This window comes from Carettochelys insculpta, chromosome 13 (genome assembly GCF_033958435.1).
Source record: "Carettochelys insculpta isolate YL-2023 chromosome 13, ASM3395843v1, whole genome shotgun sequence".
Classification (NCBI taxonomy): domain Eukaryota; kingdom Metazoa; phylum Chordata; order Testudines; family Carettochelyidae; genus Carettochelys; species Carettochelys insculpta.
In genome coordinates, this window is record NC_134149.1 from 12,359,452 (window position 1) to 12,382,552 (window position 23,101).

Consider the following 23,101-nt stretch of genomic DNA (forward strand, 5'->3'; position numbering starts at 1 on the left):
GCTGAAGTAAACCAGGGAATAGATTTATGGCATCACCATTATGGTCTGTGGCCATGATGTTCCAAAAATAAGGGGCATCTGTTATGTAAGAAAATAAGAAAATGACAACTGTGGCAACTGGCAACTTTGGATTTCTCTTCCTGCAGCTTACTGTACTATAAACTAGGTGTAGACTTTATCACTCAGGTAAACTAATTAAACAAGCCACAGGGATTAGCTAAAATACATTTTTCTAGCAACATCCAATACAGCTTGGGAATTAACTTGTCAAATCACATTTATACTAAAAGGCACAGAAAACTGTCTCAAGTAATGATGCACTGCAAAGGGAATTATTTAAGTTACTAACCAGTTGATCCACTCAGCCACATCCGCATCTTCATCCACACCGTTTTCTCCCAATAGTTGTCTTTTTGATGTTTCATTCTTCCAATTAGGCCCCACATTATCTTCTTGCATTAGTTACATTACCATGTAGTCCTTTTTAACCCAGGGAATGAATTTCTTCAAAATATTCCCAGATAGGGTCTCTCTTACACCCATAAGCCATGACAATTTTCTGTGGCAAAAGTGTGGGGGTGAGGGGAATACAGGAAGCTGTGTGTTTGCACTGAATGTCTTCCCTTTCTCTTTCTAGTCCACTGTTCCTTCCTGTACTGCCTCTGTCCTTTCCAATATATTGTCTCTCTGTCTTAAGACAATATCTTAACTAATTTCTCTGCTGTGCTTGGCCCAGGGCCACCACCACCACTTAAGTACATAACAAAATCAATCCTATGCAGCTTGTGTCTTTCTTTCACATGTTACTTTTAAAATCTGCTGAGGAACAGAAACTGGAAGCCCAGAACTTTCAAGAACCAAGTGCTAACAGGTAGGCTGGAAAGACTAGAGCCATTAATTTGTTTTACGAGACTGTATTTGTAACATGTTTGTAATCAGATTTAATTTAATGTAATTTATTTTAAAATGAGAAATTTAAAATGAAAAATCCATTTAAATAAAAAAAAAACAGTTTCATTTTGATCTTTATCCACCCTGCATTTGATTCAGGTGACTTTGGATCAGTCTGTCATGCTCATAGAGCATACAAATTTAATAAAAAGTACAAATTTAATAAAATCTGTCAAAATGCAAGAGGCCAGATGCCACAAACCCTTACTTACTAGATTGCCTCCTAGAAGAAAGGCCAAGGACTTGCAAGATTGAGTCCCAAAAGAGACTCCAAAAACGTAGCAACCAACTAACACAAGAACAGAAGATAAACACAGGATACTTTCGGCACATCCATGTCAGGTTGCCTTCAGCAGAAGGGCATACAGAACTGGACAGAAATTAGCAGGCTTATAGAGTTGATTATTGCAGTACTCACCAGAATGCGCCATAGAGATGACAGAACTGCCACTCTTTGGACTATTGTAGATCACAACAGCTTTGGCACCTTTTTTGGCTGCCAGGTTAATCTTTTGTGAAAATGTGCATTTGCCTCTTTCAATCAATGCAATCCATGGTACTTCTGTGACAGTGAACTGTGTGATAGAATCACAGGCTTGAAGGTTAGCTGATTTAGGAATGCCCACGAGCCCCTGTACATTAGCCAGAGGAGAGTTTAATCCATACACGCCACAGTCACATTGCTCAGTCTCAGTGATATTGGTAGAAGTGTTTAAATAGAATAGATTCACGTAGGCTGGAACAGTTGTTGCAGCTGAAATAGTCTCTACAGCTCTGAACAAAACAGCTACAATCAAGAGGCAGAAATAGCAGGACTTACTCTCTTCCTTCATTGCTTATTAATATAAGCTTAAATTTTAAGATGTCTATAGATATGTTCAACTAATGATGATCACTGTTAGTCTACTGCTTACCTAAAGAGTCTGAAATTTCAAGCTGAGATAGGTAACTGATACAACCACAGAAATGCAAATTGTCAGTGCGTCAGCTCTATTACATTTAGCTTATATGGGGTTGGCGGGGGGGAATCCTCACACCTGGTTACTGTTACCATGATTGCCTATAAATGTAAACTTTGGCCCCCATATTTCAGCCACTCCTTAAGGTTCATAAGCTTTTTTTTTTTCCTTCTCTTCTCTATGGACTTCTATCTGTACCTGGGTGGCACTTCACAGGTGGTTGAATCAGCCCCTGAGCAGTAGCCAAAAGGAGAATATAATCCATACAGGCCACATTCACACATCTACATAGGCTTTACTGATTCTTGAAGGCCTCTCATGAGGGGTCAGAAAATTTTCTTCCCTACAAGGATAGACCGGAATGACCTTGGTTCAAAACAATGAGGCTCTCATTAAAAACAAGATTTAAAAAAGAAATGGTCTGCATAGCTTTTCTTATCTTATACAGTGGAAGAATTAAGGCGAGATAAAACTAATTGAAGACACTAGTGAGCTCATGCAGCCATTCTATGAGACAGGAGAGAGCACTCCCTTTGACTTAATTAAACCACATCCAATGAGTAGTGGTAGCTAGATCTCCTTTCAACACAGCACCATCTGCATCAAAGCTTTTGTCAGTGAAACGTATGTTGCTAAGAGGGGTGTTTTTCCCAACCCCTGAGTGACACATCTTATACTAACAAAAGTGATAGTATAGGCAAAGCCTGAATCTTTCCGTGCCTCCTCTTCTCACTCAGCCTTGTGTTTATTAAAAAGCTGACACTAGTGTAACTGGATCAATTTTTTTAAAAAGAGGGAAAAAGTCAATTTAGTTGCAGCAGTGCAGACAACCATTTTTTAAAATCACTTATTCCTTGTTTAGGTCACAGTTTCTCTCTCAGATCCTTGTCATATCTTTCAATTTTCTTTGAAAAGTCTAGTTTTTCATCATATCATAGCAGACTACTATACAATGTGGTATGCTCCAGCATTTGTCCCATAGTACTATGACTATTCAAGTTCCCATTGCCAGTTCCAATCTAAGAATATTCACCAGTCACTTCTGACTTTAGATCTGCAAAGGTTAAAGGGGATAGAGAAGAACTGAACGAACAACAGAGGACAAAAATCAATGCCACACCCCCACACAAATCATATGAATCGTTACAAGCAAGTACACATATATTCTTCCCTGTACTTTTCAATGGATTTTTCCATAAAGAGATTATCTCCATCAGGGAAAAATATATGTAGAAAAAGGTTAAAAAAAGATGCTTTCTCCCAAGAGAGTCTTCTATTGGAAAATGAAGGCAAGGAAGTCAGCGGAAAACAGATGAAGCCACTGGAACATATTGAAGATAAAAAAGCAAAAAAAGGTTTAGTGTTACAGGGCCAAAATGGCTTCAATACTGGATACCTGACATATTTTGAGGAAAGCTTGACCTAAAATTCTGCTGCAAGACCCTTGCATTATGTAGCACTCTGGTGGAAACTCAAACTTCTGCAACAGCTTCAGATATCTTTAAAAACAGACTTTTTTATTCAATTATACAGACAAATGAAATAAATACAAAGGCCTTAACATTATTTATTTCTTTGACTTAAGATGTCATCATTTTCTATATCCCACAGACTAATCTAAGTTTCAGAGTTAACGTTCCTCACTCCCGCCAATATATTCATGTAGGTTACACTTGAAGCTATTGTTTCAGGCTTTCTACGTATTGAGATAAACAAAACTGCATTAGTTTACACTGAGATGTCCTTTCTATGGTTTTCTTTGAAATGACAAACAATAGAAATAAATCTATATATGAACTAAAATTCCAGAGTACAATTTTTGGCAGGTATGAATTCCAGGGTTAGGGAATACGTGGCTCCGGTAACCACCTCTACAATGGCTGCAACCTCGTGGTGGATGAGAAATATGAAAATATTCTACAAATCCCTGTTCTTGAGAATGAGACATAATATGTCATGACTTTTATCAACAGGACGTTAGTTTCTTGGCATTTGCAATCTTACCGTTAGCTTAACTCTGTGAAACAAAAGCGAATGTATTCTTTGAAAAGAATGAAATTTACCCATCTTTGCTAATATATGTAATTATGTACTCTTTTTGGGGTACCTTTGGTTAATTACAAATAGCACAGATAAAAAATAAAATGTGATCTAATTTAACCGCCACACAGTGGACACAAGTTTGAATGCGCTTTTAGGATGTAAAACGTCAAGGGGCAAATACAATGTTAAGGGTACACTGCTATGCAGTTAAGTAAAGGGGCCAGAGTTGGATTTTGCTATATATAATGGGAGCGCTGAGACAAAACAAAAGGAAGAGGGCTGAGTGACTAGAACTAATAATAAAATATAGTAACTCTGTACCATTTTTATTAAAAAAACATAGTTGCCTTGGAAATTTGATTCTGAAATGCTGTTTCCTTAAATTTAAGTTTCTACCTGAGATATATCTACTTTAAAATATCTGCTGACATAGTCAGCATGGCTTGATTTGGCACATATAGGTGCCAGACACTTTTTCTAGAGCCTGGTGCCTATACCATATCAAACATATAAATACAAAATACAATATAGAAAGATGTAATGGACAAACGTTTTACCATATGAACTTTCACTATGAGACATTTACATTAATATTCTTCTACTAATAAAATATTTAAAAATTGTTAGATACACCAAGACTTTACAGGACATCTATGCACAGGCACACAATGACATTCTAAGTGAACAGACAACATTCAAACTTTGGCCCTGGATTCAATAATGCTTCTAGAAAATCTGACAGAAAAATGCAGAAGTGCCTTCTTTAATTAATTCAGTGGGTTATGGACCAGAACTGAATGCGTTGAAAATCTGAGTCTTCAGTTCACAAAACAGATGTGCCACTTGTAGGGCAAACTTTTTTCCTCCAATCGCCAAAGGATTTCTCAAACTGCTCAGAGGGACTTTTTCCATAAAGCAGAAGATAATTCTCCAGCTATTAAACCTTCTGGCTCTACTGAAACAATAAACATGGAATGACTGAGGTAGCAAGTTTCGGGCATGCAGCCATGTTCACTCTAGAAACTGGACTGAGATCACCATTTCATTTTACATGACCGTCCTGATGAGCTGTCAGATGGCAATAATTTTAGGTTTCTAACAGCTAGGGACAGACTCACATAAGTGACTCAAGGCCAAGTTCTTCCCACGCATATGTGCGGGCAGTTCCCATTGACAGGACAGAATTTGTCTGTACATTCCATTCCCCATCCAGTCTCTTTGCTTAGTGATGGAACATGTACAAAAAACCTGTCACTGGGGAGCTGTCTGCATTACATTAAAGCAAGAGGTATAAAAATAATTCGCACTCAGGCACATTTTATAACACTATTCCATGCCCTTCAGATACAGGGGTAATCACTCTTCCTTCTCAATTGTAAGAACTGCCATTACAATTGTTCTGTCACAACCAATCATACACTGGAAATGCTCAGCTCTAGAAAGTGGCAGTATTAAGAGGGTATATTTTAAGTTACAAAAGTTTTATTTCCCTCCTCTACAACAATACATGCATTAATAAAAAAAAAATTACACAAGGTTCACCACATCAGTCTCCATTATCTTATAAATTTTGTTCAGAAAAACTTCTACTTTATCTTCACTTAAACGACAGATGTCCAGGATACAGATGACATGTTGTCTGTCTAGGTCAACTGCTGCTTTTACAGTTTCATCTAGAAGCCAAACACAGAGTTGTGTGTATAGAAAAATAAATATTTAACTAAAATATTGTTTCATATAAAATAAGATGTACATATTCACTTACAATAACAAGGCCAATTACATGCTAATTCATATCAAAACCAAATAAAAATTATTTTCATAAACTGAACTGATACAGATTTGCAGATGCTTCATTTTATACATATAGTACCAAAGCTGAAATTATAGATAAACAAATTAGAAATGCTGACACAAGTCCTTAGCTGTAGCAGGTATTCAAGCAGTTTTGTAAGGGGCAAGCAAAAAGATAGACTTAATTAAAATCAAGTATTTATTCCTGATAAGATTTCCAGCACTTACACAGCACTTAAAATTTTTGAAGTGTGGTACAAACATTAATTCCCCTCTAATTTTTTTGTGTGGGAAGCCAGTACATAGAACTACAATTTAAGAGACAATTAACGTATACAAAAACTTTGGCCTTACTTGTGAATTGGACTTGCTGAGCATTAACTCCTTGAAACATGAATGATTGAAAGCTGTGGTGCTCCTTTTATGGACAAGACTCTAGGCCAAATATTAAACCGTGGCCCCTCTGCTGGTACAATTTTGTACAAGTAAATAATTCGAGGCACAACACAGCTCATCGAGAAATAATTCAATATTTGTGCGCAGAAGGTACTTAGCTATCTAATTTTCTGGAGTCCTTATTTACACTTGCTAACTTATGGGTGCGAAAATGTAGGTCCAGTGAAAATTGGCAACAAGAGGCCTAATTTTTGCAGTATTTAGTAAAGCTGTTAAAATGAAAAAAAACCCACGAATCTGAGGAGGAGTGCCTGATGGCTGACTTACAAGCAGTGACCTATACACAATCTTAATGTTGCATTCGAAGAAAAATGCAAATGAGTAACACCAGTAATAGTAATTCTTACTTGAAAGTGGACATGTGTCATAAAACTTTTCATTGCTAGCCGTTTCCTGCTGACATAATGAGATGCAATTCATACAGGATAATAACGTATCATTCTGAATATCCTCTGCGTGAAATAAATAGGGATCTCCAGGACAAAATATAGGTAGGAATGCAACATCTATAGCCACATCATGGTTTATCCCTGTTGAAAGAGAGAATTACCTTAACAAGAGACTTCACCTTCAGTTTGCAATAGTTTCGTGAACATTGTTTACTTCTCTTCAGTAGTTCTTTTACGAAATACTGAATTTAAACCTAGCCCATTCCAATCTGAACACGTGGAAGTTGTCATAAGATATGCAACCATACCACTATGTTGAGCACATAATGGGGAACAATCTCAGATAAACTTAAGTTTCAACAAACAATATGTAAACTTACACAGGCATACTAGTATTACATAAATCGAAACTGACACCATGCAATAATTGTTAGTCTCAGTACATGAAACCAATGTTTGAACAGGTCTCCCTCTCTGCCCCCATGGTGTCACTGAAGGACAGAGAATTAAGGTAGCATGGATGCTTTAAGTGTATGTATCCTGCCCATAACATGTCTGGATTTCTTTTAATTTTTACCTCAACTCAATTTCCTAGCTTTATAATGCTTGGAGTCACTCCAAACCCTATTATTGCACTTTGGAGCTACTAAAACATACTTGGCCTGAACTCCATCTTAAGAGTTTTTACCTGGAATTTCCTTTTTTGATTATTATAAACATAATATATAAACATGGAATAATGCAAAGACAACAGTAACATGATACTATTAATGAACTGAAGATATGGATGAACTTTAAATATTTAAATGACCAAGGAAAAAATTCACTAGTGTACTTTGGCTGCTCTGTGCTATTCTGAAGCAGCACAAAATACCCCAAAGATGCGAATCTGGCCCTTAATTTACTAGTATGAAGAAGAGCAATGACATCTGGAACCAATTCAGTAATAGATAAGATCAAAGAAACGTTGTTGATATATATGTAGTTTCCTTTACACTACTGACTCATCTCAACAAACAACTCACCAGGATATACATTAGCTGGAAAAAAAAAAAAAAAGGGTAATGGCTCGTTAAGTTACAATTCTTCTCAAAATAGCTGCACTTAAGAATTATCTGACCTACTGAACAAGACTCACCTGTAATCCTAACAGTTACACATAAACAAAATGTTAGTAGCTTAATTAAAACCTACTTTCTTCAAATGTAGCCCAGAAATACAATGTAAATGAATTTTAACTTCATGGAAAGTAAATCCAGTAAGCAACTTCCAAATACACAATTTCAGTTAAAAAGGAGATATTTTCCATAAAATATTCTGTTTTTCAAGTTTTATATTAAAGAGTTTGCATTGTTCTATTTTAAAGAACATAAACAAGAAACATCCAAATCAGGTTCTAACTTTCCTTAAATTAAATTCTGAAACAGATCTTTCAACTCAAATTACAAGGACATTTGGTAATCTGTAAATCATCAGAAAATTAATATTTTATTCAAAATAAATTATACATCTGGAAAAATCCCTGCTTTCAGTGAAAAACTCAACTCAGATTTAACTATGGAGTTTGGACTAGTGTCTCCTTAACTTTACCTTTTACAACATTAATAATTTGTACTTTTAACAAGACTGTATACAAAAAAGAAACTCATTCATTTCTGAAGTTAGCATAATGCCCCCACTACACCAAAGTAGCTATGCAACTTCACAGAAAGTTAAACAGCATACTTTGTTAAATATTGAGAATACTAACAAATCTTACATTGAATTTTTTTCTGAAAGAAATCCTAACAATTACTATTTGTCACTTACCGAGTATAGTCACCTCATAGTGCCCAAGGCCACTGGCACTTTTAAATTCATGAATTTCTTTATTTGTTATGTATTCTTTTGGCTTCTTCACTGATGGATGTAGGTTATATTGCTGTATAAGGAACTCTTTGTGCATATAATCAAATTTACGTGGGATGCTTTCTGGGAAAACAGTGCCATAATGCAAGTGATCTACTAAGTTGTCTTTCACCTTTGTCCACAGATCACTTTGCCAAGAATCATGACAAGTTCTTCCCATCTCTTCTATGTCAGGTCTGTCATTCACTCCCTCTTTGTCTGCTATTATAAAAACATTAAAGATTTAGTTTATCAATATGTACTGACAAAACGATATGACCCCCCCCAATGAAAAGCAAAAATATAATAGATTAACTCCTCAAACATGAAAACAGAAGTAGAATAATTAAAAACAAAGAATGCATACAGAATTAAGACCAAGACTGGACTGTTAGCAAATACATTGTTCCCCACTAGATTTTGAAAATCAAACTTGTAAAAATTTGCTGGAGGGTGCCATTCATTGCTTGTTTTTGGGTGGTAAAAGAGAGGTAGCTATGTTAGTCTGTATTCTAACAAACCAAAACCAAACCAAACCAAAACAGCAGTCATGTAGCACTTTAAAGACTAACAAAATAATTTATTGGCTGTGTCTACACGTGCCCCAAACTTCGAAATGGCCATGCAAATGGCCATTTCGAAGTTTACTAATGAAGCGCTGAAATGCATATTCAGCGCTTCATTAGCATGCGGGCGGCAGCGGCGCTTCGAAATTGACGAGCCTTGCCGCCGCGCGGCGCGTCCAGACGGGGCTCCTTTTCGAAAGCACGCCACCTACTTCGAAGTCCCCTTATCCCCGTGAGCTCATGGGAATAAGGGGACTTCGAAGAACGTGGCGTCCTTTCGAAAAGGAGCCCCGTCTGGACGCGCCGCGCGGCGGCAAGGCTCGTCAATTTCGAAGCGCCGCTGCCGCCCACATGCTAATGAAGCGCTGAATATGCATTTCAGCGCTTCATTAGTAAACTTCGAAATGGCCATTTGCATGGCCATTTCGAAGTTTGGGGCACGTGTAGACGTAGCCATTAGGTGATAAGCTTTCATGGGACAGACCCACTTCTTCAGATCTATAGCATTTCCAGTCCAGACTCAATTATAGAGTACAGAGGTCCCCAAAAAAAATTACAATAAAAACTGACAAATCAAATACATGGAACTGAAGGACGGGGTGAGGGTGGGGGATGTTAAGTGTTATGCCTGAGATATTTACAAACATCAAAGGAAGGGAAGCAGTCCTTGTAATGCGTGAGGTAATTGCTGTCCCTGTTCATGCCAAGTGTTAATGTGTTAAATTTGAGTATGAACCCCAGTTCAAAAATCTCCCTATGTAATCTGCTTTTAAAGTTTCTCTGTTGTAGGATGCATATTCTCAGGTCTTTAACAGAATGGCCTACTCCACTGAAATGCTCACTGACAGGCTTATGTGTATCGAGCTTCCTAATGTCTGCTCTGTGTCTATTCATTCTTTGGCAAAGTGTTTGCCCAGTTTGTCCAATGTACATATTAAGGGGGCACTGCTGGCACATGATGGCATATATAACATTGGTTGAGGTACAGGCAAATGAGCCCCTGTGTTTGGTTGGGTAAGGATCTGTAACCTCTCCAGTCACTTTGTTCCACCAACACTAGGAATGTGTAAAAATTAAAACAGATACACTATGATGCTGTGCCTTACCCTATTTTGCTCAATGTATATTCATGCAATGGAGACTACTGATCATTATCTTACCCTGTATATTGTGCCCACTCCCAGTTATATAGCTAACTGTAGTCCATAGGTCTATCCCTACATGTAACCTGCAGACCAAGAAAAGCTTCAAATAGCCAAGTTTTCACAAGGAGACCTCATGAAATGTACCAGACCTATCTTTCCAGTTATCTTTATCTTGTCTCCTGTCAAATAGTGATTCAGTCCTGATAATATAGTATGAAACTTTTATTGGCATTTCGAATTAGGTCATGTGAACTGCAAGTACCAATTTCCTCACTGCTTTACAGGAAGCAATGTGGTAGCTATTAAAAAGGAGCTTCATCTGGGTCAAAGAACTGAAAACGTCAGACTATATAGAGCTAAACTAGAAATGGCAACACCCAAGTGGAAAAACATTATACAAGTAAAGCACGTGAGCATTACTGCACAGGATGAGACAAGTAATGATAATAAAAAGTATGGAAAACTGGTGAGCCTAAGAAACAGCAAAAGCACGTGAATTTTGTCTGAAGAATTCATGAAGCAGAAATGTTTTTCACAAGCTGGAGTGTTTGTAAGTTCATAACCATCATCCTCCCCCATTAATAAACACTCAGTTTACTATATTGACCATTAAGTTTGTCATGCATTAGACAAGGAAAAACTAACTATTTAATACAAGTAAGTCCAATGAAATCGAAAACAATATCTCAACTAACAAGCTGAGCAAGTTTAGCAGCTTGGTTATGTAAAATTTAAATTTATAAGCAGCATGTTCTAGAAGCACCAGAAAAGTGAAGATTGTTGGACACTGCATAACAATGCTGGCTGTTATAACGCCATCTCTTTGGCAGTGCTGCTTTACATCAGTGGTACAGTATACACAGTATTACATTTCATACTATTGCTATTTTTAATTTTGAGCAATTAAATACCCACATCTGGTTACAAAGATAGATGACTGAAAAGAAATTCTATTGAGATACTCCATATAATTACATTAAGAGAAGAAACAAATACACCATAACTGCTATCACATGGAGTAAATGTGAAGACTTTAGTTGCAGGATTTTGTGGTATTAAAGTTAAAAACTGCTAGGATATAAATGCCAGAAATAAAAATTTCTTCTCTAAAATTTCAATCACACCTTCCTCTTACTTTCTTCTCTTTATATCTTGGGGCTGCAATTTGAATTCTGTCCCATTTGTACACACATATTTAAAGCAACACGTAACAGACATGGAAATCAGGAAAGGACAGCCAAAGTTACAGCCTTTTGCTACCGAGTAGTGAAATGCTCAAATCCATGGTTTAAGAGGATTATGGTATTTAAAAAGAAACAAAGTAAGTATCTGAAGGCCAGCTGGTAGGAGAGAGCTCTCTGCAGCAGACGCCACACACTTTCTTTGCCAGTCTATATAAACCAACACGAACTTCTGATTGCATGAGTTCCCACTAAAAACAATTAAAATAAATCACGTTTTGGAAGCAGTTAGTATACAGGAAGCAAAGGTTCAGTACAATTGATTGTAGTATACAGCAGATGTTCTAATTGGGAATAAGCTTTGCATTTCATTTGATTTTCCAACTAACATGGCTACTAAAAATGCCAGTCCTACTACCAAATGTTAGTTAAATCAAGTCCAAATCATCTTTATTTTCCAAGTTCTGTTTAAAGCTTGGACTGTCACAAGTTCTTCCACCGTACCTTCCTTAGTGAAATACTACAAGTAACATGAGACACACACACACAATTTTCAAGCCAACACCAAAACTTTAAAGGATTAAGTTCAGTCAATTATTTTAATGTTTTGTTTAAATGGTTTAGTTATTTAGTTTTACAGAACTGGTTTGTTCACTGTTTGCGCCAACTGTGGTAAGCGTTAGGAGTCTCTGATGACATCTGGGAAGAAGTGCAGACAGTAGACAGGCCTAATACAAGTTCAACCCTCCTGGTCCAGCATAGTCAGGACATGAGTGGTCCTGGACCAGACCAGGGTGTTCAATTCTGTCTCTCCGACGGCCTCAGACCCACTTCTTGGGCTCTCTTCCTCGCTGTTGCCCATGGCTTCCCCAGTCCCCCACTCCACAGCAGGCTCCCACCCCTAGACACCCCTTCCCAGCCATGGCTTCCCCAGGCTGCAGTTTCCTGTATGAGCCCGGCCTTCTGGGGCCACAGCTTTGCGCGCAGCCCTGGCTGCAGCTTCCTGAGGCTGCGACTTCCCTCCTGGCCCTGGGGATGAGCCGCCATGAACCTGGGCTGCCAGCTTACCAGCCTGGGTTCGCTGGCTGCTGCTGGCTCCCCACTTGCCACCAGACCTGCTGCGGCTGCCCTGCCCTGGCCTCCTCCTTCTGGTCTGTCTGGCCCTCCTCGTCCCTGCCCCAGGGTTCTCCAGTCCTGCCGGACAATGGATTTTGCTGGACGAGAGAATGCCACATTTCAGAGTTTCAACCCGTATCATATACTATGTTGTTCCCACATATGTTAAATTACAAGGTGCACTTTTCACCCAAGAAACTATCCTGGAGAAGAAGTAAGATTGCCCAGAATCCTACTGCAGCTGGAAAATATCACAAACTGAAGAGGAGTGAGAGAAGCTACTAACAAATGGGAGTAACTACTGCTTTGAAATAACCTTGCGGAAAGAAAGGCCTCCTCTAGTGGCTACTCAGTCAGTTTACAGACAGATATGGGTACAATATATTAAGGAGAACTGAAGAGCTGAAATGCAAACAAAACACACAAAGCAGACATTTTGAAGGGCACTAGCCTCTGAGATGGACATCAGAACTAGTCAGAGTCTAGAAGAGGTCCTCTGCCCTGTTTTGAGCTGCTCCACAGATGCAACGTAGACTCAAGGCCGGATTAAAGAATCATTAAGGATTTCTCTTGCACAGAGGCATAGAGCAGTAAAGTAACCCTCTACCACCCGTACAGCCAACCTCAGCATGTATAAAGGCTATGTGAGGTGGAAAAGCTGTGCATAGTGAGTTGTCTGGGGGGTTACTTTGAGTCTTGTGCAGCTAAATGCAAATTGGAACAGTTCTGCGGTTTCTCTGTATTGTATTGAGGGCTGAACCAGCTCTAGGATAGTGGGAACAGAGACACAAAGGGGATATATTACCACCTTTATTTCCCCTATTTTGGGCCTGAGCAGAGAAGCTCTAGCTGTACATCTTTTGTAAAACAGTAAAATGAGAATATCCAAACAAAATGTTTATCCACATACCTCTACTGGGTTGTGAAGCGTCAGGTGCAGCTAAGAGATTTTGTTCTGGAACAGAATTTTCTTGTTGAAATTCATGCAAGCTATAAAGAAGAAATAATAGTTAATTCTGAGGTTCTTCAGACTTCAGGTAAAAGTGCATATTTGGTGACTCCATGTTATAAAAAAAAACATAACTAGTAAGCACAAACTCCAAACCTTGATAAGAGTTCTTTTTACTGAAAAGAATCACTGACACTGAGCTACAGAAGTTTAACCTTTGTGGTAACTGGAATCATTTCACTCAGCACAAACCTTCTCAAAGTTCAAGGCTAAATACATTTCTTGTTAGGTGAACCAGTGAAATGTACAGGAAGAGGTTTTACATTAAAAGCAACATTTCTTGCCCCCTAGTGGAGGCTTGCTATTACATACAGGTATGACATTAGCAGAAGCAGAGCTGAATGCCATAGGATCAATAATTCTCAACCCTGCTTGTGGCCCAAACCAAGCACAGCTACAACCCATGTGATATCCTCAGGGCCATACAGGTAGCGATGCAGCCCACATAGCACAGAGGGCTGCGTATCACTTTGGAATCTAAAACAGCAAACCACAAGGTTCCAAATAAATATTCCAACAGATTTTACGTGTTATCCTGCCATGACAATGAGCTCCACAAAGTGAATTGTTTTTATTATAGTTTATAGTTGTGAAAACTGGACTTATTCTCCTAAAACCATCCTTTAAACAGCCATCCTTCCCTGAAAAAAATACCGTAGGGAGCTAACTGATACATGGTTGTACCACCATACTAACCCATGGTCGTACACCATACTAACCCAGCTCTTAGTTCTGTGTATTCCTTGATTTCTCGCTCTACACTTATTATCTAGATAAACATCACAATCAATTTAGATTTATGAAAAAATACTATTTGCTATATACAGCAACGAAGGGTCCTGTGGCACCCTTGCTGACTGAGCTAACCTTGTTATTCCCAGCCTTGCTCTGGCTTATTTATACCTGGTCCTGCAGATTTCCAAGACCAGCATCTGATGAAGTGAGTCTTTGCTCACGAAAGCTCATGCTCAAAACTTTTCTGTTAGTCTATAAGGTGCCACAGGACCCTTCGTTGCTGTTACAGATCCAGACTAACACAGCTACCCCTCTGATATTTGCTATATAATAACCATCCCTATGTATGTATGTATGTATACAGATGTTTCAAAAAGAAAAGTTACACATGTGGCCAGATAACTTTAACGTACTCAACATAAAAATGATTCCAAGAAGATAAAGATATCCACAAAAAGGTGCAATCTCTCTAAATCACCGAACAGCTCTTGAGGTTACATCTATACTAGAAGCATCTGTCTACACACGTTACTGTCGGAAGAGATGTTCCGACAAAACTTCTCCACAGATCGTGTCTATACATAAAAGCTGATCAATCTTTCGAACCAGTCTGTTGACAAAAGGGCCTTCGGAGCATCTACACAGCTTTTCTGTTGATAGTTTCTGTTCACAAAATGCATTACGTGCGTGTAGATGCTCTGGGAGTTTTGCTGACAAAACCCGTTTTGTCGACAAAATCCTCTAGTGTAGATGTAGCCAAGAGAATATATAGATATGCTCGTTTTTAATCCCTATGGTATGATACACTTCCGTCATTAGTATTTCCTTATTTTTTGAGGCTTAAAGCGTTTTATAGAATAGGTTAAATAATCAAAATGTTATACAACAGCAGTATAGGAAAAGGGGAATAAAAGGTTTTAATAAAACACAAATACCTTCACTCTATGGGCCAAGTACACTAAAAGCTTTGATATCCAACATTCCTGTTGCCAGTTAATCAGATGTGTCAGTTACTCATGCTGGGGCCAACATCCACAGCCCCACCATATACTGGTTAACTGAGCTTGCCAGTTAGCTGGTGCCAGATAACATGACTTTTACTGTACTAAAGTGATCTCATCCTGGTTCCTAACTCTGAATACACAAGAACTCAAAATTTAGAAATGCAAACTGGTCAGTTATAACAACAGCTAGCTAATTGTGCCGGCAAAAAGCTTCAGGTGCATTAGACTAGTTGCCTTCTTTCATTGATATCACCTTGGACAAAAAGCAACTTTGTAGTTGAAAACGAAGCTTTCAAATATTTATTGGAATGCGGCCATGTAACCAAAGTTCTAACTCTATCTTTACAGTTAAAAATAAATCTCTGCAGGAGTTCGCAAGGCCTCAAGAAAGATGCACATAAGATGCCAGACCTAAGCTGAGAAAAAACAAAATCTCACCTGCAGAAACTGTTAAGACACACGGATCTATCAGGATGTAAAAATAATGTTGAACAGTACAGACAAATTATACAAACAGGAAGTAGACTACTGCATTTACGCTATTTACTTAGGGTAGTGTCTACAGCATGCCTTGTGCTTTCTTAACCATCAACGCCATGGTACTAGACTCAGAGACTGTCTCTATACTAGAGAGTTTTGTTGACAGAAGGGGCCTTCTGCTAACATAATTCAGGGAGCATCTACACACACAAAGCATTCTGTTGACAGTCTAGACAGAACTCTGCATTTGCCTCAACAGTGTTATCCCTCAAAAATTTGTCAACAGAGGTTCTGTTGAAATTTCTCTAATCGACAGCAATTTCTGTTGACAGGTGCTTCTAATGTAGATGTAGCCAAAAAGTTTACATTCACTGAACTGTGCTGATTGACTAGTATGCTCCTATACAGCTCACCCTTCTTCTCAGTCTCCTTCCATAACGACTCTTCATAAACAACTTCTCCCTCATCTCTTTTCTCATTGTCTATCCTTATCGTTTTATTTAGCTTATCTCCTTCTAACCAAAACTTCACCTCCCAAAATTCTGGAACATGATGTTTGACATCATCTGCTCGCATAGAATTCCCATGTTCTCTACCCTGTGCCTGTTTTATTTATTTTAGTTGGTAAACTACTTGGGGCAGGGATTACCCACTATTCTGTGTTTGTACAGTGACTTACATAATAGGGCCTCGCTTTTGGGTAGTTCCTAAGCCGTGTTCCCTCTAATTTTTCCATCCATGTTTGGAATGAATTTTATTAAATGCCTCAAGGAATGTGCAGATTTGCTCCACCACTGCAGAAACAAGCTGCTGGCTGTAGGCGCTCTGCCAATCAGCTGGGCAACAAAAGAATCCGTCATGGGTGCCCAAGCACTCAGCTTACAGGGAACAATGGTCCTTAGCCACTACCATAACAAAAATTACACACTCTAATCCATGTTTCTTAGTAAACTGCTCCAGTATGTCAGAAGTGGAAACTGCGTCTAGCAGGGAAACACCAGATACAGTAGAACCCCAAGATATGCACACTCAAGTTGCGTGAATCTCAAGTTAACACGACTGAGTGGTGGGGAGCTGGTGCCTGGCTCCAGCCTGCCCACCTCTTAGGGAAGCCGGGAAACTGACCAGTGCAGCAGTGCCGGTCAGTTTCCTAGCTCCCCTGAATAGCAGGCAGCCACCAGCCAGGCACCAGCTCCCCACAGATAGAAGTGGGGAAACCGATCAGCACTGCTGCACTGGTGAGTTTCCCCACTCCTGTCAGGGGTGGGGATAGTCAGGCTCTCGCCCCCAACAGGAGTGGTTTCACAGCTCCTGTCAGAGCAGCAGCCTGACTCTTGGTTGCCCTCATTGACAGGAGCTGGGAAACTGAACAGTGCAGCAACCCGGATTAGTTTCCTGTCTCCTCTGAGTGGCAGGGAGCTGGGAGCCAGGCTCCAGCTTCACGCTGCTCACAGGAATGGGGAAACGAGCAGCGCAGCAGGGCTGCTGTGCTGGTCAGTTTCCTGGCCCCCCTGAGTAACACGAAATCTGACTCACGGAGGCTTCTGCAAGAACACAACCTCCACGTAAATTGGAGGTCTACTATATTAAATCATTCTCATTCCTTCCTTTCATTTTATTTCCATTTAAATCTTAGCGACACATTCTAGGTTTTTGGAAATTTAATTTATATATGCACTGATAAATGCAATTACTGAAAACAACAAAGATCACGTCACTTACTTGAGTTTCTTGCTTGCTGATCGTGTAAAATATGGACACGCAGACATGAAAACAGACATGTCTCTCTTCCTTAAAATAGTAAAAATTCATCATTTTACAAAAAATCTGTTTGGTATAAATATGTACATATCCTCAGGTTACTAATAAACCATCAATAATTTTTATTTCAATCAGAATAAATGGACACGTGCAAATATTCAGAAGAGAGGACATTGTATCCTTCACTGCTGCTGCCATTGGTAAATTAATTTTTTTCCAATTAATTTTTCTTCAAGAAGGTTTTTCCATTCAATTCCAAATCCATCTTCTTCAAGGCAACTTCCCCACAAAAATTCTGACCCTCTGTTTTCTTATACAGCTGCTTCTTTTGGATGTTAAAAAGAATGAAGCTATCTTGTACGATGTGAAAAAACAACTCAAAAATATAGGGACCATTCACTTGAATTCCACAGCACTGTTATTGCACAGTAACAGTAACATGGGCGGCAGATATAAGGGGAAAGGGGAGGCAATGCCTCCCCTGTGTCTCAGTGCTCAACCTCTCCTCTTGTCCCATACATATTCTGACCCTTCCTGAAGGCTTCCATAGAAGGCTGTTGCAGTATGCAGACTGGTGACTCATCCACTTTTCTTCACTACTGTGACTGACAATAGCTCCTCAGCTGTTCAGTGAAATGATGTAAACACACTGCTTGACAGTTTTTTATTTAAACATTTTTGTATTAGCAAACTAGTGTGAACTCTGATAAGAAGAGTACATTCCCATCCACGTACATGTGTTTTAGTCAGAACACTGAGAGCATGAGCAACAGGCTACCTGTCAACTTTGGTCACTTTGGAAGAGTGTTGTGTATACTTTTAGTCAGTTGATTTTCAATGGGACTTGTTCTCCTAACTTACTTAGGTACTTTTTAAAATCCTACGCTCTAAATATCTACATTAGATCAGGGAAACAGAACAAATATAACCACACTATTCAAAAGACTCACTTTTCAGCCTCTGTACGGTGTTCGATCTTTCTCTTGATTCGACTCTTTTTTGGATGCTGCTGTTGCTCCAGGGACCCACGTTGTGAATCAAATAAAGACTTAGCTTCTTTATTTCGATGGCTTTGCTTTTTTCCTTTTGTAACACAATCTTTAGTCACACCGGTGCTTTTAACAGTTGTTTGAGACGTTGACTGGACTTTATCTTTCTGTAACAGTCGAACAATTAAAGCTATTTTATCTTCAGTTACAAAAAGGTATCAGAGGGGTTCATCTCTAGCTGGTTTTCCTCCAATAATTTAATGAGAAATTGGATACCCTACTCTCAAATCTTGTATTGCTATCATTGTGTCTAGCAAATTTGCTTTATAGAAAATCCCCTCTAAAAATTTTTTACTTGAAAGCACACCTTTGCCCTGAAAGAGACAGGTTATAATAAAGTACCTAGTTTTTCCAGTCTTTACTTTAACTACATTGTTTAGCCAGTCCAGAAAGTTTTAAGTAGTTGGCACTTTTATTGAGGATGGTAACACTTTCTGAAATAATGTATATCATTAAGTTTTAACACTCAAGTTATGACTGTCATACTTTTTTTGCCCTCAGAATGGCAAATTCAGTTAATCAAGAGACAATGTATGTGGGGTCTGAATTCAAATGCAAAAGATCTCAACTGTAATCATGATCACAGCATCTTAAGCACTGTAGTATTAATTCTCAAGCACTGTACCTGAATTGGATCCACTCCTGAGGTATCTTCAGCTGCATAACTGACATATCTTATAGCACTAATTATACCCTGAACAGCAATGCGCTTGTGCTCTCTGTAGTGAAGGTCTTCAGTCTCTCTTTTAGTTTCACTTATGGCTTTCAAAACTGATTCAACTGCAAAAGAGCAATTTCCACATACTTAAAGATTTTTAAAGAAATACAAAATATAGTATGAACATTAGATTCATAAAAAGAAAATAATAAAGAACTTTTTTGCTAAATTTAAATAATTAAACTGTCTTAAAATTGAGCTTTCAGTAATTAAACTCTCCTGGCTTTCTCATCTCTCATTTCAAACTATTTGGGAAGCAAAGTTTTTCAGTCAGCTCAGAGTTAATATTAAATAAGCTTAGTTATTCAAGACTGCTTAATATACTACTGCCAAAGTTCTTCATCATTATCACAGCTTATGTTTTTTAGTGACACAGACTTGCAAGCTGATTGCAGATGTAGCCAAAGCAGATGTTTGTACAGAACAGAACATCTTCGAATTATAAATTCAGAAGTGCAGATTCTCCACGGATGTAAACTGTCAAAACTTCACTGCAATCAGAGTTATGACAATTTACACCAGCTGACACCTTTGTTTGGTCTATCTTCAGCACCTACAAAATGACTTCCTTGAATGACATTCCACTATTTAATCACTGATATCCAGGTCTAAAGCAAACAAAGTTGCTGATTTTGAATACTTGATGAAGGCTCAGACAGAATGGGGATATTCTGTATGGCGTAAGATACCTTTATTGTTTTTACAATACTTCAGAAAAGTATTTGGTGCTGGTGGGAAAGGATAGTATCCACCAATTACAGTTTTCTTGATTTGATCAGCTTCACTCTGAGTTTTAATCCACTGGATAAAGCTTTTGACTTTGGAATCTCTGGTATAAGGTTGACCTTTGTGCCACCCTGTTAAAACAAAAACAGTTTGAGTATTGAAATAGATTAAGGTAACTGTTTTATTTTATTTTTTTTATTAAATTGCCATACTTGAACACTAACAAAAAATGAAGTCACAAATGCCAAAACAGTGTCCCTTCTACCAGTCATTAGTGGCTTTATGAAAAAAGTATAATGGAACACCTGAATTTACACATATACCTAGACGCCCTATATGCTAACATTTGGGTAATGAAACAGTGAAGCATTCCTTCTACAACTCGCTAGGCATACTCTGTTCCACAATAATGTAGAAAAGGTGTGCAAGATGCAATATTTCACACCAAAAAGTTACGTTTCGTCATCAGAGAAGACCCATGTTCTCTTGTTGTTACTGTGCCTGCAGCAAGATAGAGCAATTTGTAGGTTGCTAATCTGAAAGAAGTCTCAGCTGACGATTCAGAGATGCTAGCTTAGGCTCTGATTCCAGAGCAAGGCAGACACAAAACAGGGTAGCTAACAATCTGGAAGCAACAGAGAGGTAGCTGTGCTAGTCTGTATTCTAACAAAACAAAAACAGCAGAAATGTAGCACTTTAAAGACTAACAAAATAATTTATTTGGTGATGAGCTTTTGTGAGACAGACTCACTTATCAGATCAATTGCATTTCCAATACAGACTGGCATCTATAAGTACAGAGGTCCAAAAAAAATTGCAATAAAAACTGACAAATCAAGTACATAGGACTGAAGGAGGCGGATGCTAAGTGTCCTGCCTGAGACAATTACAAGCATCAAAGGAAGGGAAGCAGTCCTTGTAATGCGTGAGGTAATTGTCATCTATGTTCATACCAAGTGTTAATGTGTTGAATTTGAATATGAACTCCAATTCACAACTTTCTCCACGTAACCTGTTTTTAAAGTCTCTTTGCTCTAAGATGCAAATTCTCAGGTCTTTTAACAGAATGGCCCACTCCACTGAAGTGTTCTCTGACTGACAGGAAGAAAATCTAACCACTTCCTAGGCAGGTGACTTTATAGATGCTGAAACTGGACTGCTCTCGAGTTTATAATGAGACCAATAGGAGTTTATAAGGGTTATTTTGTTTGGGGTGAGGAATGAGAGAAAAATAAGAAACTTGGAATGATTAAATGAAAAAAATACAATTTATTGACTCCTCAGAGGATTGAAAAAGTTGTACTTAGGGTAAAATAACATCTCTGATTACAGGAAGCAATGCAACACATGCTACAGTGTGATGTCAAAATCTAATTTAATAGCCAATTGTTCTTCCTCTGTATCTAGAAATATTATGTACATCTTCAAACTGATATAGCTCATTTACCAAGAAATATGTAACCTAGGGCTTGTCTACACTACCTCCCTACTTCGAAGGGAGCATGGTAAGTAGGGTGTTGGGAGTTTATTAATGAAGGGCTGCGCTGCATATGCAGCACTTCATTAAGCAAATCCCCCTCCGCGGCAAATTCGAAGTTTTAAACTTCACAGTGCCGGCTCACATCTAGCTGCGGCTCACCCGCTGTTACTTCCAAGTACCCTGGGCACTTTGGAAGTCCCTTTACTCCTCAAAATTTTGAGGAATGAAGGGACTTCAAAGTACCCAGGACATTTCGAAGTACCGGCGAGTGAGCGGTGGCTAGACACGAACGTGCACTTCGAAGTTTAAAACTCTGAAGTTGCTGCAAGGGGGGAATTGCTTAATGAAGTGCTGCATATGCAGTGCAGCACTTCATTAATAAACTCCCAACACCATACTTACCATGCTCCCTTCGAAGCAGGGAGGTAGTGTAAACAAAGCCCTACAGTATGTGACATGTAAAATTAATTTAAAGAGTATTTTATTTACCTGTAATAAACATCTGACTTTCATTTGAAGTTGTAAGGTAAAGTGTTCTGGGAGTATTCTCAGTGATGTCCCGCACCACTCTCATCTGTGTACACACCAAGTAGGTCACTAGAGAGAAATAAATCATTCAATTTTTTTTCTGGTATATCAAGGTTCCATACCAAAGTAGTTTTAAATATACTTTTAAAAATTGTGCATATTTCACTCTTTTATTGTTAGAGCGCAATTTGAGGATGGAAATGAATGCACAGCTGTCAAAGCAGTAAGATTTCAGTGGGAGTTAAGCATACACGTAAGTGTTTTCAGGATTCAGGTTCTGGCGAGCCATGACTCAATTAAGTTAACATTTCACAATTTGACCATTACACATATTTTGTCTCAAAGATTCGTGACTATGCATAAAAAATTTCCCAAGTGTCAGAATAGTTTCCCCCTCTCTCACATAATTTATGTTGGAGCTACTGTTCCATTTTCTGTAAATAATTAATTCTTAATCGGACCAATGAAAGAGAGAAACTGACTAATTACAAGGCAGAGGGGTTTAGGCACTTCCCTCAGATATGGGATCTACATCCCAGATAGAGCTAATTAACCAGGCTATTGTTGGGTCAGTCTTGTTCATATTTCTCCATCTTTTTTTTTTTTTTTTTTATTAAAAAGATCTCAGTTTTGATCCACACTAAAACAGAATTTCTCATCTTCCAGCCAGCCCTACCACCTACTTCTTCATTATATGACACAAAGGAATCTGTCAGTGTTAATAATTAAAAACAGCAATTATGGTTGCATACAAAACTCTAAATTAGATCTTATTTACTGTCATATTATATATACGCAAAAGAAGCCATACAACTATGACAGCTGAAGGGGGAAAACTTCATCACAGAATATCCTCCCCTCTCCAAATTCATTTTCCTTTAACAAAAAAACCCAGAAGAAATAGAACACCAAGAAGTCCTGTGTCACCTTATAGGCTAACAGCTATTTTGGATCATAAGCTTTCGTGGGCAAAGACCCGCTTCATCAGATGCATGAGTGTTGGGGGGGAGCGTGTTCAGAGGAGTATTTCAAGTGTCATTAATTTTTTTTTCCTTTTCCCCCTCTCACGCCACACTATATAATCTCAAGGTTTTGTGCTATGTGGCTGGAGGTGTGATCTCCTC

The 23,101-nt window shown here is 38.5% G+C and overlaps 2 protein-coding genes across 5 annotated transcripts in view; both read right to left on the reverse strand.

Annotated features, from left to right (window-relative positions):
• RNF128 (ring finger protein 128) overlaps window positions 1-1,784 on the reverse strand; it is a 101,082-nt gene extending 99,298 nt beyond the window's left edge. Inside the window, exon 1 of the mRNA XM_075007625.1 lies at window positions 1,370-1,784. Within this exon, the coding sequence (XP_074863726.1) occupies window positions 1,370-1,784 (415 nt within the window). The remainder of the gene's footprint in view (window positions 1-1,369) is intronic.
• A 1,646-nt stretch (window positions 1,785-3,430) lies between these two features.
• RADX (RPA1 related single stranded DNA binding protein, X-linked) overlaps window positions 3,431-23,101 on the reverse strand; it is a 35,257-nt gene continuing 15,586 nt past the window's right edge. For 2 of the 4 annotated variants that reach the window (XM_075007909.1, XM_075007908.1), the window contains 9 exons: window positions 21,939-22,046; window positions 19,933-20,100; window positions 19,151-19,305; window positions 18,427-18,632; window positions 17,438-17,506; window positions 13,398-13,477; window positions 8,402-8,701; window positions 6,551-6,733; window positions 3,431-5,626 (listed from right to left, as the gene is read on the reverse strand). In XM_075007909.1, the coding sequence (XP_074864010.1) occupies window positions 5,481-5,626; window positions 6,551-6,733; window positions 8,402-8,701; window positions 13,398-13,477; window positions 17,438-17,506; window positions 18,427-18,632; window positions 19,151-19,305; window positions 19,933-20,100; window positions 21,939-22,046 (1,415 nt within the window). In that variant the 3' untranslated portion in view covers window positions 3,431-5,480. The remainder of the gene's footprint in view (window positions 5,627-6,550; window positions 6,734-8,401; window positions 8,702-13,397; window positions 13,478-17,437; window positions 17,507-18,426; window positions 18,633-19,150; window positions 19,306-19,932; window positions 20,101-21,938; window positions 22,047-23,101) is intronic. The other 2 variants (XM_075007911.1, XM_075007910.1) reach the window with 1 other exon arrangement.